Here is a 14,493-nt window from a genome sequence, read left to right as displayed (position 1 = left end):
CTCCGCAGGAAACAGCAGGTTAGGCTGACCAAGAGAGATGTAATTTATTCTCCTGCATGCTAGCAAGAGTGAATATTGGCGTATGTTTGACTTATCCCTTTCTCAATACCAAATACTATTGATGGCTCATATTTTAGGCCAATTTTATTTTGCCAGCCCTTCAGATTTTTATTTTAAAAATCATAATTTTCTAAAAAATACACAGACTTCTCTTTAAAAAGGCCCAGGAGAGTTATCATTATTTCAGATACCGGAAAAATCTCTGACTGCCAGTTGTGTGACCACCATCTTTTCTCCAGTCCAAGCTTGCACTATTTGCTGCCACCTAGTGAATGAGGGCTGGGTGCAGCCATTTAGGGGGCTCAGCCAGAGATTGGGGTTTAGAGGATTGGGGTCTCTACCTCCTTTTCATCCCATTGGCAAACTGGCATTTGTTCTGAATGGATCAGATATACAAGAAATGTCTGAAAGAGTCAACATGTGTCATAAAGACTCATCATAAGCTTATGTTTCTTTGTTTAATTAACTGGATTTGTTTATTTTTTTTTCATCTGAAATGGGTTGTGCTCACAAAAGCTCATGATACCATCTGCATTTTTTGTTAGTCTCTAAGGTGCTGCAGGACCATTTGTTGTTTTTTAAGTTTTTCCGGTTACAGAGTGACACGGCTACCCCCTGAAACATTTTTTTCAAGTTAGTGGGATATTAGCACACATATACAGAATAGAAGTTAGTCCTTTCAATATTAGGAAAATGAGACTGAGTTTGACTACAGCTGACTGAGTTTCGTCTTTAATTTACTTTTCTAAAAAAAGTATTGACACAGACATTGGAAAGCCCAAATACACTAATACATACAATTACACTTTGAATGATCAGAGTTTTGATTGTTTTTATGATAATCCTTCTGCATCTAGAATCCTTAACCCACTTCTGAATACTGAAGATGTGTTCTCCCATCCCATTCTTTCTTCTGAGCCAGCACGGGGAAGAATCTGATTTTTTTCACTATTTATTCTAGTTATCTAGTTATCTCTTCTAGAAATTCCTGAACAATAAAGAATCCAGATATTAGGATATCAAGAAATTATGAAAATATTACTTCAAAAGTGTTATCTTCCCAGTATACTCAGATATCTTTTTTTATTTTACACTGGTGGTATGGACTCAATAAGACTAAACTAAATCAAAATCAAAGATATACTCTCACAGCTGCATAAAAACACCAGACCAGGCACAGTATGTTCTTCTCCAGCTGTATTTAGAGCCATGCATATTTCCTCCCTCCACCACTGATAATCCTTAATGAAGTTGGTAATGGAAACAGCTAATGGCAAGAGGAGGGGGGACTGGGAGGGCAAAGAATCTTGCAGAAACCTTCCAGCCCAATTTTATCTTCTGTGCAGTGCAGTGTGTGTGGGAGTGTGTGTGTGTGGGGGGGGGGGGGGGGAGGGAGGGAGGGAACAGAGAGAAACAGAGAAACAAAGACAAAAAGAACTGATACAAGGAGAGACAGCAGCAGCTGTGTGCTAGAGCAATGAACAAAGTGAACAGCTGAGGGGGCTGAGGATGCATGTTAGTAAACTACTCACAGAGAAATGGGAGGCTCCAGCCCCCAAAAATGTGATTAAGGATTTAGCAATCGCACCAGAGCTAAATTATTTCACAACTGGAGTCTTATACTTAACCTAGCATCCTCCTTAAAACAGACATAGCACACTATGTTCACTGCATATGAAACTAATTTTTTCTGGGTCAAGCTTGTGGGAAAGGTTGTGAAGGATCTTATTGCTCTGAGAGCATCTTTTCACCTCATCCCCCCAAGGAGGAAACAGAGGAGAAGCATCAAAAACACATAAACATAAAAGCTTAGGAAATTGCATGCGCTCTATGGTTCTGTTCTCTGTACATGAATGTGCCCATTAGCTCTTGGACTAATGAAAAGTACACAGAGAAATTTCATAAATCATGGAAAAATTTGCCTTGAATCAGATGCTACCTTCTCAATGTTGTACCTTACTCATGTGATACCCCATTGATTTCCAAGGGATTACTCCTGCAACTAACGGTTGTAGTTCCCAAGTTCCACTTCATTAAATTAGAAACATTTTACTATCTGATTTCCCAAACAAAATTGTTGAAACCTATTTGACTGGATATGAAATTCTCCAAAGTCTTCATAAGAAGGATAAAGATTCTTCTTTCAACATTCACATGCAGTTTCCATTTTTAGTCTTGCAGCCTCTGGGCTTAAGTCAAAATATGTAGCCAAAAAATATACTGCATGGAAATGCCACACTCCTAGGGTATGCCTACAATACAAAATGATATTGACTCAAGTTACACTGCCATTCAGCCGCCACAGTAATTAAATCGCTTTTGAATCTCCACGCTTTGCACTTTGTTTCAACCATGTGTGTCTTCACCAGGAGCACTTACACAGATTTAACTGTCAATGTGGACATTGAAGGATCACTTCTGGGAGGCAGCAATAGTTGATGTAAGCAACACAATGTGTACACTGACACTGTGTCAACCTAACTACATTAACATTGACTCTATGCCTCAGGGAGGTAGCGTTATTAAGTCAGTGTAGCGGGCACGTTTCATCAGCAGAAGAATGTTTTTAGTGTAGACATTTGCAGAGTTAGTTTAGCATTAACTGCTTTATGTCAACCTAAGTGTATAGTATAAATCAGAGTCTAACTAACAATCTCATCAGAACTGTTCACACATTCTTCGAATCACCAAACCGTACTTAAAAGTTTTTATATTTCTTCCTGCATGACCTGAAAAGCTTCTGCAAACCTTTGGGCAATTTCAAAACTAATCAGTCTGTCAAAATATTTTAAGTACATCTTCCTTACAGAACTGGACCATTTCAAAATACTTTCTACATGCTTGTAAAAGCTTTTTATCCTCTGGGTCTGCAGGACTAACCTTCCCTAAAGGCAGTTCTAGGAAGTTAACACCATGCTACAGGATCAAAGACATTTTTTTCTTCATCTGTGTCTTTTACTAAGTTCTAAAAGCCCTCTCTTTTTAAAGAGGAAAAAAATTCCATTAAGCAGAGTTGCATTACAAGGGTAAGAGACCCAATAAAAAATACAGAACACTTTTGTTCTTAAGAAAATAAAAATAAAAATCTTGATTTTCTTCATTCTCAGGGCCTATGCAGTGTTGCCAGGCATCTGGTTTTCAACTGAAACGCCCAGTTGAAAATGGGCTCTGGCACTCTAATTTGCACCACTAACCGTGTTGGTAAAAATCCAGTTGGTGGCACATGGGTGGGGTTGGCGGAGATTGGGGGTTAAGACAGGTTACCTACATGCCCTAGATCCAGGTGGCTTCCAGAAATAGCCACCAAGTCATAACATCAGTTATTCTGAAATAACGCTGCTGTGGAGACAGGCCCCAACTGAAATAGCAACTTTATCTGAAATCTCAGAGGCGGGGCTGCATTACAATATGAAGGGTACAATAACATATTTTAAATGTTTGCTCCTTCATATTTAGCATACTTTACAGTGAACTATAATCTATATCAGCGAGACAAGTCCTTCCTTTCTAGAGATAGGTAAGGGGCTGCCAACATCTATGACTCAACAAGTCCCATTTGAACTAAGGATGTTAAATATTGGTTAATTTACTAGTTGATTAGATGATGGAATTTCCATCGACTACTTGACCAGTCTATAGGCACTTCCGCATTCCTCCTTTGAAATGCACAAGAGCCCCACTGGGGCTCTTGTGCATTTCAAAGGAGGAATGCGGAACTCCCTGTGCAGGCCAGAGACAACAGGAAGTCTCACTGACTCTGGGCTGCATGCAAGTGTGCCAGCTTTGAAATGTACAAGAATCCCCAGTGCGGGCTCTTGTGCATTTCAAAGCAGAAGCACCCGCATGGAGCCTGGGATTAGCGGGGGACTCAGAGTCCCCCTGTGACCTCGGGCTCCATGCTGCACTACCACTTTGAAATGCCACACATTTGATAGAGGCAGCAAAGAGGGGGGAATAGACTAGTCAACTCAACTAGTCCTTAACATCCTTAATCTGAATTTATATTTTATTCTTGGGGAACTCAGAAGTTATTCTCTATTTAAATGTGTATTTCCAGACTGACTGGAAAAAAAACAGGCCATTACAAATATTATATTCATTTTTTGCTATGTTGAGAAAATGAAGCTGTATCTTTGCTTTTAAAAATCTCTAATATTATACTACACTAGCAAGAAATTGTGTATTTTGCAACTAAGTTTTCATTGCTAATCCCTTAATACTGTCAGGTGAAACCACACTCATTACAGATAAATCAAGTCAAACAAAACTGACTATTTCTTTAACTACCACAAACAAATTATTTAAATCAGAGAATCATGTCTTTCTTAGAAGTTAACTTCAGTGCCACTCCCAAATCCACAAATGTACCAACTCTGTCCTTGAGCACAATCACATGCTTCTCACTGGATATTAGAGGACTTGTGGTAAAATATTTATCTTTGTTTTGTTTCCTGGTTTTCATGTGTAGTCTTTTAAAATGAACCTGTGAGAGCATGTTGATGAGTAACATTCTGCTTTGCCAACATTTTTTTTAATGTATCACCTATTGCTTTTTTCCCCTCTCATTATGAGATTAGCTATCCCTCCAGCCTGAGGACACATACTACAAAACATTTTTTAAATGGTGTCAATGTTTATTGGAACAGGCAGCATCTGCACACACATATTTGTATGTTCTCTTGCTATTATTAACCAGGGACCACATTCTCTAGTCCATTCTATACAAAACACTCCCAGTGGCATCAATGGGAATTTTGAACAAGCAAGGACTGGCACCAGGGCATGTTATGTTTCTATTGAAATCCATAAACAAAACAAAATATTAAAACCAAGTGTTTATGGTTTCAAATATTGTTTGTCCAACAAAATTGCTACAACTTGCATCCATTTTTAAAACATTCACAGAAGATCGGTCTTAGCTTGGTGGCAATGGACTTGCCATGCACTGCAACAACCAGGAAATTAAGCCTCTTATTCTAATCTCTGCATTCCTTCCTTTTCTCAGATTAGTAGGTCTAGCATCCCTACCATCTGAGCACTGACAGCATTAGCAAAAGTTGTTCAGGCAGTGGCACCCGCATGGTAGAGCAGCATAGCCCAAGCTGTGTCAGTGATACGTTACCATAGTAGAGCCTGAGCAAAGCTGGTCATGGGAGAATTTAGTCTCTGTCTATATGCTACAAAAAACTCTCATACTAAATTTAATGCATTAGATAATGTTCAGCTGTAGTATATGATCTGATGCTTTCTCTGTACTCCCAGAGTATTAGGTAATTGATTGGTGAAGCATGCTGAGTTACAGCAAACAACATGTCTGTGTCAGGACAGCCATCAAGTTATATTTACCTCTATTCATCATCAACTTTTTATAGCCAAAGCCCTTTGATTGTTTGAGACAGACAGTTCTGAATCACACTCAACTGCCTCCTTTCAACCCTTAGCTATATCAATTTATAAAAATCACTCTAAAGTGTATTGGGGAGGCAGGATAAAGCCTTCTCTTTTCCCATAATGGACTCCACCTCCCTTATTAATAGCCACTCCCATCCAGCGCCTCTCCTCTAGTAAAGAAGGCAGAAAAACAGCTGTCTTCACAGATGACATCCAATCTGTTATCCGGCTGAGTAGCAGCCAGTGCTGATAATTGGGGATGTCTGCTCCAACTCATCCAGGAAAGAAACAGCTTCTACTAGCCTGAGGCCTACACACTTGAGTCCTCCCCTGCCAGTTGTGAATGAGCCAGGATAATGCAAGATCGTTAAATGTGATCTTTGTGCTTAAGCTAAGCATGTAATGCATTTCTGGAAACAGAAATCAGACACGATGGACACATTTATAAAATGATTATATAACCTTGGCCCTGTTGGTGACCTGGGAAAGTTGGTTGAATTATTTGATGTGATTTTATGTGATTATTCAATGTGGATAAATGCAAAGTAATGCATGATGAAAACACAATCCTAACTACACATATAAAATAATGGGGGCTAAATTAGCTGTTATCACTTGAGAGAGAGATCTTGGAGTCATTGTGGATAGTTCTCTGAAATAAACCACTCAATGAGCAACAGCAGCCAAGAAAGCAAACAGAATGTTGGAAATCACTGAAAAAGGGATAGAGAATAAAACAGAGAATACCTTATTGCCTCTATGTAAATCCAAGGTACCTCCACATTTTGAATACTGCATTCAGATATGATCACGTCATCTCAAAAAAGATATCTTGGCATTGGAAAAAGTTCAGAAAGGGCAACAAAAATGATTAGGGGTATGGAACAGCTGCTACAGAGCCACCTTCTGCCCTTCACTGATGCTTCTGTATTAGAGGCAGAAATGTGGGGGTGGCAGCCAGTTCCTTGGGAGCAGGGCTGCAGGGGTGCACACCGGGAACTGACTTAAAAGCAGAGGCAGCAACACGGGGCGGCAGTTGGTGCAAGCCAGGAGCTAGCTTAAAAGCCAGCTCCGGGCACGCACTGGCCCCCAGGGAACTGGCTGCCACCCTGTACTGCTGCCTCTGTGCCAGAGGCGGCAGCGCATGGGTGGCAGCCAGCTCCCCAGGATCAGGATGGCAGGAGAGAGCCAGTGAGTGCTGGGAGCCAACTTAAAATCCAGCTCCCAGCACGCCAGCTATTGCCTTGCACTGTGGATGCGGGTAACCAGGTAACCACTGAAAATCTCACGTTCACCCAAATACCAACTTTTTAACATCCTACTGAAGATACAGATCAACATTTGCTGCACATTTTCTAATGCAACATGTTTAGCTCTGATTACAGAGTGATGTAGCTTACTTGCATTCTAACTATACTTATCATATCCCTCAGATCTATCCAGCTTGCTGGTTATGTGCAAGTCAGAAAGAAAACCTCTGAGGGTTTTATCTGGAAACCTTCCGATCCTGCCTTTTAGATCACAGGTTGACTCTGAAGGACTAGCAAACAAACAAACAAGCTGATGAGGGGCTGCTGACCCACCCTGGTTCCAAGCCCTCAGACAGACTGCTTTTCTAGAAAATCCTGCAAGTAGTAGACAGAGCAGGCAATCAATCGACCTATATCACAGTACAACTTTAAATGATCATGTGCTTTAATAGTAATATAACAATGAATCAATGTTAACTGAGACAATGGTAAGTGATGAGTTACCGTGCTGAAATTCCGTGGGACCAAAGAGACTATGAAAGTTCAAAGCCTCTTTGCTTTTCCCTCTTCCACTTATCTTCCTCCTTCCCAGCCCCACTAGATCCTTCTGCTTGCTCCTCACCTCATCCTTCCATTCCCCGGACTTCCAGCTCCTTCTCCTGATGCAGCATTCTATCACATGTCCCTAATTCCATCTTTTTTCAATCCCCCAAATCTCTTGATAACCCAACATTTTCATGCTGCCTGCTGACATCCTCCATAGACAGTTGCTTGTTCTCCCCACTCAAAGCCAACTACTTTTGATAAGGTCACATTATGAAAATAAAGGGTCTCAGCTCTGCAATTCTTCCTCTTGGGTGTGGATCAGCAACTATTTGATTTCCATATGCTCTGTGGGTCTCTTAATTCAAAGATGTCCCAGAACACATTGCCTCCTCTCTGATTCAAAGACACCCAAAACACTTGTTACCAAGTTGCTGCAAATCAGTTTATTTGGTGATTAAATGCCTGGTTTAATCTAATGTTTTACACAGTCCAGACCTTAGCCCTGACAAGTAGCAAGGTAACTGGAGAGGTAACTTTTGATCCATAAGATATCTGGAGAAAAAAATATCTGTCTTCAGGCTTGTATATTTGGATGCCAGGATGAAATCAGCTGTCCCCCTCTACCCCACAATAATATAACTGGCTTAAAAAAAGAGAGATTTTAAAGAATGCTGCATTTTGGGTTATTTTTATTTGCATTCTGGGTTTTGAATCTTTAGGAGTCATGATTGCCTCTGCAACCCTGAAAGCTAGAACCTTATAAAAAAAAAAAAAAAAAAAAAAGGACAATGTGAGATTCACAATAAAATTATGAGAGTTGGCAATACTTTGGTCTATTGTGGTTAGAATGGGTGCATTCTAAAATTCATTTCAGTTTCAGAGGTATAACTGGCTCTAGCAGCATTCTTCATTAAATGTAGGGCATATCGCTCAAATCGGTAATATTTCTAAAATGAGAATGAACTTTTGAAGTGTGATCAATTAAGTCCCCCATCTCATAAAGCTGATGAGGATTAATTAGCTGATAGTTTTTTTGTTTTTGTTTTTAATATTCAAGAGATGGAAACTGATTTGTAAGTGTTAAAATGCTATTATTAGCAACAACAAAAAATTGCCTTCCCAAGTCTTGACCTGCACCACCCTGTGTCTGTAATGAAAAAAAAAGGTTACAAAAGATAGCTACTAAGTCATGGCCTAATAAGCTGTCAAGAGAAACACTGAGTCAATGATATGCCCTGGCAGGAATATATACAAAGTATTTTGGACAGAACTGAGAAATCAGTCAGCAGTTTTATTCTTTCCTTGATCTTGCAAACTGGGCTTCTTCACAAGCAGGAACCCAGGAAATAAATAAACAACTAAATCCAGCCAATATACCGATTGTGTCAATGGTATATATGGTAATGCATACATACCATTGACATGATGCACAGGCATTTTTAAGTCTAAAGTTTAGAAAATAGCAATTAATATATAACACTGTTCAATTCTGTATATTATCATTCATCTGGAATACAAAGCTTCTACAATTTTTAATTTTATTTACATTGCACCAAACTATTTCTGCAAATGAATGTTGTTCCCCCCCTCAGAACAAATGCACAGTTCTCCAGCATGGAGCTAGTTTGGAATAGGGGTTCACCAAATAGCAGCCATAGGGTACATGGTCCCCTAGGAAGCAAATGTCCCAAGTGAGCATATTCATTTCCTCTCAGCAGGGCCAGATTAATCATTAGGCACATTAGGTACAGTGCCTAGGACCTATGAAAAATTTAGGGCCTAAGAAAAATTCATAATTGACTCAAAAAAAAAAAAAGAAAACTGCTAAATCACACTTAATTTGCATTTTTTATTAGAATACATGTGCAAATGTTGAAGATCAGTTATATGCAGATGTATTAATCTTTAGTCAACAAACTTTCTTCGGGTATAACATACAATTAAATATTTATTATGCGACTCTTTTTCTCACTTTCCTCAAAAGCTCACTCTCAGTTGAAAGTAGAACAAGGGAAGATGATAATTTCTGTCCTATGGTAGACTGAAGACAGTTCTTTATATGTTTTAACTTTGAAAGAGAGTGCTTCTCTTCACAGTTTGTTCCCAAAATGGTGAGAGACATTTTGAAAGCAATATTGGCATTTGAAAAACTTGTCTGCTATTTGGGATTACAGTAGCTGGGTTTGGCTGCAGTTTCATGCGAGAAACCCAGCACTCTCCAGCCTGCTGGCCTGGGAGGGGAGGAGAGGGTGAGCAGATTGCGTGGGGTAGGTAGGTGGGGGGAAAAGAGCATGGGTGGGTGCTGGCATCTGTGTGGTGAGGTAGGGGGAGTTCGTTGGGTGCCCTGACTCACTCCAGTCTGAGCTGCAACTGCTGGTGCAAGGAAGAGACATAGGACTCTCCCAGGCTGGGGAGGGGTGGGGAAGCAGGCTGCATGGGGGGGGGGAGGTGCCCTGATATTCTGGGGTATAGGGGCATGTGATTATGTGGATGATGGGGATGCTGCTGTGGAAACTTCATTGTCTCATTAATGCATCAGAGGAAGTTTAGTCAAATATATCTTCCCTTTTCTTGTTGAGGCTGGAGTGAGAAGAGTTGGTATTAATTACCAACTGATTAGTTATATAATTACAAGATCTTAAGTATGCCAGGAAAATATAATGTGGGGAAAGAATAATGTAGCACCCACTGTTAGACTTGTATAGCAAACACAAAATAGTGACTTCTCAGCAGTATTAGACTAAAATATTTTTTACATTATATCAGGAGGGAAAGATAAAGAGCTGGCTTTTGGCCATGTTGAGTTTAACAGGAGGCAATTAGCCTGAGCTAAAAATTAGCTTGTTTAGAGGGAGACAGATGCAGCGCAGACAAATAAAGAAGGTGGAGAGATTCTGCATTAGCAGATCTTAATGCGGGATCTGACTTCACTTGTATTTTCAGAGGCTCATTTCAGAGGCACATCTACCAATGTGATCTATGCCATCAAATGCCAGCAATGCCCCTCTGCCCTGTATATTGGCCAAACTGGTCAGTCTCTATGGGAGAGAGTTAATGGACACAAATGAGATATCTGAAAAGGAAATACACAAAAACCTATTGGGGAACACTTTTATCTGCCTGGACACTCATTAATGGATCTCCAAGTCGCCATTTTGTTTCAGGCCAATTCCACAACCCAAGGGTTGAAACTTAACTTCATTCACAAGTTTAAATCTTATGTAAATGCAATGAACCGGGATGTCGGCTGGCTCACACACTATCTTCCACATCCTAAAAACTTAACCAAACTACCTAACAATGAAGGTACTAACTGTTCTTATCAGCCTCTTGCAACTATTTGAACTATCTGCTCACTGTCTCTCTTTTTTCCTCCCCACTCCCTCCTTATTTATTCTTGGATCTGGATTTCTAATACTCCTGTCAGCTGAAGAAGTGGGTTTGTGCCCACGAAAGCTCATGATGTCAACTACATGTTTTGTTAGTCTTTAAGGTGCAACTATACTATTTGTTGTTTTTTAAGTTTTTCACTTGGATTGCTGTTTTTCTCTTGCCAAGAAATTAGGTTGCTTTTGTAGATAAGATTTATGTGGATAGGTCTTGCTTATGACATTTGCATGATTACATTTCAAAAAAAGTGTATATAGGTGGTAGTGGCTTAAGGTCCGAAAAGAAAAGGATTCTTTCAAGAGATTTTTTTGGAGTGTTGTCAATATATGAAGACTCTGATCTTTTTTTTTTTTTCTTAAATATCCTGTGTTACTAAATAATACATGACAAATTGTTAAAACTGAAGAACTTTGTCATGGAAGCTGTTTTCTGTTTGGTTTTGTTTGTTTGTTTGTTTTTTGGCCTTTCAGTTGGATTCAGTTGGATTCCAGACAAGTGATTTCCATTAAGTTTTAGAATTTGTTTGGGGAGGGACATTAAGGCCAGATCTTTTCTATATGGTATAGTTCTAGCTCTTATGAGTCAATGGGCGTATTAGGTGTGATGCTAGGTGTGTTGTCGGATGAAGACTGTATTTGCAAGCTCTTTAGAAAATGGATCTGTCTATAAACTCTGAAGCCATGTGTTAAAGTGCAGCTCTGGATCTTCTACTCTTTGAGTTGGTCACACACACAATTGGAAAGTTTCAAACAAGGGTAACTTTTAGCTGTGTTTACAGATCTCTGTTTCACTTGAATAGCAATCCTAAACATTCATTTAAAATACTCATCACCAACTACCCCATGTTTTACTTCCCTTCCTATTTTCACATGTGTGACTTTATTTGCTTTCTGTGTTGCATTATTACTTATTTTACTGTTTTATGTTTGTGCACTATTAATCAGATTAAAACTTGACATCCCAGAGAAACTGTATAAGCCTGACTGTGTGCCTTTTTTTCTCTCCTTTCCAGTGTAAGTAAATATTGTATTAATATTTGCAAGGAGAGCATGACTGTTTCCAGTTGACTCACAGATTGCTTTAGCATCTTAAAGTGGAGCTGTGTGGATAATATGCATTTTGGTGTGTTTACTAGCTTGAGTTGTTAGACAGAATGATAAAATACATGTTATCCTAGGATAGTGTTAATTTTCTTTTTTCCTGATATTAAATAAACATCTTAAGTATTGTTCCTTGTTAATTATCCCTTGTTTTAAATTTTTTCTCTTCCATACCTACAAGCTGTTTAAAATATATATTTATATCTAGGTTTTTTGTTTGCACTGATGGTGCATGAGGCTGACCAATCTAGAGATAGAATGTTCCAAAGTTATCAGCTCTATGGTGCAATACATTTCTCTGTGGATTTTACAGTCATAGCACCAGCAATACTGACTTAGTTAATCAGCTGATAAGAAGAAAAGTATCAGGTGAATCCTAAGTATAACTGTAGTATACAGCAAGGTGGCAGTTATTATGGTGCACCACTTTCAAGAGCGAAAATTAAAGTGAGTGATATTAGGTGTATAAATGATAGGGTATTTCTTCCTCATATATTTCTATATAGTCTAATTTAAGGGCCTACAATTATGAGAGTGCCTAGAGCCTACAAAGAGCTTAAGCTGGCTCTGGGTCTCAGTAGGAAACCAATACGTGCCCTGCCCATGCAATCTGCAAACATTCCATCTTCAAACATTTACAATCCATGCATTTTACTATCCAATCACTCAACGTGCCTCCCAGTCATAAAGATACTCGTGCCTATAACATATTTCTTTTATTTGGTTCATTTTCATTACACACAAGACTCAGCGGCAGTAAAAGAGAGTGAAGCATTTTAGTCTGCAACCCACAGCAGTCAGAAACCATAAGGAATTCACAGATGTGATTACTTTCTTCTAAGTTAAAAGCATTACTTCAGAAAGGTCATTTCATAAAATGGGTCGATTTACTGAAGAATGAACATACCTCGGCTTGTCCAACAGCCAATCCTCCAGATGAATTCTTGTCAGCCTGGTTTAAACAAAGAGTTGCTTTAATTAGTGAAATATTACCAACTGATGGGGCAAATTCCAAAAATACTTTACTACAATTAGGAAAGCTTTTCTGCTATTCATTACTACAGCATTTAAGAAATAATATTTAACCTGTCAACAGCCATGTAGGTATACCTTAAATAAACCCCACATTGTCTCTCCAGCTCTGACACAATACAAGCTAACATGCTGTGGAAAAATCATTGCTGCTTCAGAAAGGATTCTTGCACTTATTATTAATTACAGTTTTTCAGTTTCCATTTGTCTTCTTATTTTTGTCTCCTTTACTACAGTGTAACTTCCAAGAACATTATTTCATTTTAGGTTTATTTTGATGTGTTTAAACAGATTTATTTATACAGAATTTTTGACCCAATACATTTGATCAAAAATGGGTTGCTTCATTAGCAATGCAGCAAGGACAAGAGATTTTCATGAAGTGTTATTAATTGTTCCCACCCTATGGCTACGTCTAGATTGCATCCCTTTTTCGTAAAAGGGATGCAAATTAGACGTATCGCAATTGCTAATGAAGCGGGGATTTAAATCTCCCCTGCTTCATTAGCATAAAAATGGCTGCCCCTTTTTTTTGGCACGGCGCTTTGCCGGTAAAAAGCACCAGTCTAGATGCGGATCTTTCGGAAAATAAAGACTTTTCCGAAAGATCCCTTATCCCTTATTTTATTTTAAGAGGGATAAGGGATCTTTCGGAAAAGGCTTTATTTTCCGAAAGATCCGCATCTGGACTGGCGCTTTTTTCCAGCAAAGCTCCGTGCCAAAAAAAAGCAGCAGCCATTTTTATGCTAATGAAGCAGGGGAGATTTAAATCCCCGCTTCATTAGCAATTGCGATACATCTAATTTGCATCCCTTTTACGAAAAAGGGATGCAATCTAGATGTAGCCTATGTGTAATAATCTACACTGAACATCCTTACACACTGAAAAAGATCTCTGTTTAAGACTAAAGTTGGTCCAATAAAAGATAGGCACTGAAGCTCTGCATGTAAAATATGTATGTGTGTACTCAACATACATAACTGTGCAAACAGCTTGCAACAGCTCTCTCAAAAGAATGTCTGCATTCATATCCTTGTTGCATATGCAAATTCCTGTTGGCTTGTTTTAAGACTACGTTAAAGTGTTATGACGTGGCATGGCTCATTGTCAATATAAAACAATCGTTCCTAAATAAGGAGCCTACAGAGTATTAGGAGATATTTGCTATTACTCTTACTCTGCTCTTTATCAGCTCTTGGCTATGTTTAATTGTCCCATATCTTTGGTCAGAAAGAATGAGTCTTTTCAATGGCAGTGGGTCGGATCCTGCTCATTTTTCTTATGTGAGATGTCCTATTGACTTCACTGGAACTATTTATGTGAACAAGGCTTTGACTTTTGGAACCCATTTTTTCAGTAATTCTAGTCTTATGTGAGCAAGATACCTTAGGCATGTTTCACTGAAATTACACCTTAGCAGAACTATTCCTTTTGTAAACACTGCCCCATAATTTACTCCTGTCTTTTTATCTCATGTTATTTATTGTAGTCATAGTTTATCCTGTATCTGAGTGTTCTTCAAAAACTAACAGTTTTTTTACAGTTAGCATCTTGTCTTACAACCTATGGGCAAGGGTTTATTTTTCATCTTAACTTAATGTTATAATTTTCTACACTCTCAACCTGCTTTAACACCATTCATTTTTTTTCCCCAAGAGAAGTTAAGTCCCATACCTATGTCATCGCAGGAGGATTTGCATGATAAGGGTCATATTTTTACATA

General features: G+C 38.9%; 1 protein-coding gene across 9 annotated transcripts in view; it reads right to left on the bottom strand.

The window, feature by feature from the left end:
- TNS3 (tensin 3) overlaps positions 1-14,493 on the bottom strand; it is a 430,864-nt gene that overhangs the window by 273,863 nt on the left and 142,508 nt on the right. For all 9 annotated transcript variants that reach the window (XR_012901850.2, XM_006136339.5, XM_006136336.5 and 6 more), the window contains one exon: positions 12,645-12,689. Coding sequence is in view for 5 of the 9 variants with exons in the window: in XM_006136339.5 (XP_006136401.3) it covers positions 12,645-12,689 (45 nt within the window). In the remaining 4 variants the exon portion in view is untranslated. The remainder of the gene's footprint in view (positions 1-12,644; positions 12,690-14,493) is intronic.

This window comes from Pelodiscus sinensis, chromosome 2, assembly GCF_052426305.1.
Source record: "Pelodiscus sinensis isolate ZL-2025 chromosome 2, ASM5242630v1, whole genome shotgun sequence".
Classification (NCBI taxonomy): Eukaryota; Metazoa; Chordata; order Testudines; family Trionychidae; genus Pelodiscus; species Pelodiscus sinensis.
Note: the sequence above shows the minus strand (reverse complement) of the source record. Positions and strands in the feature narration are given on the sequence as shown.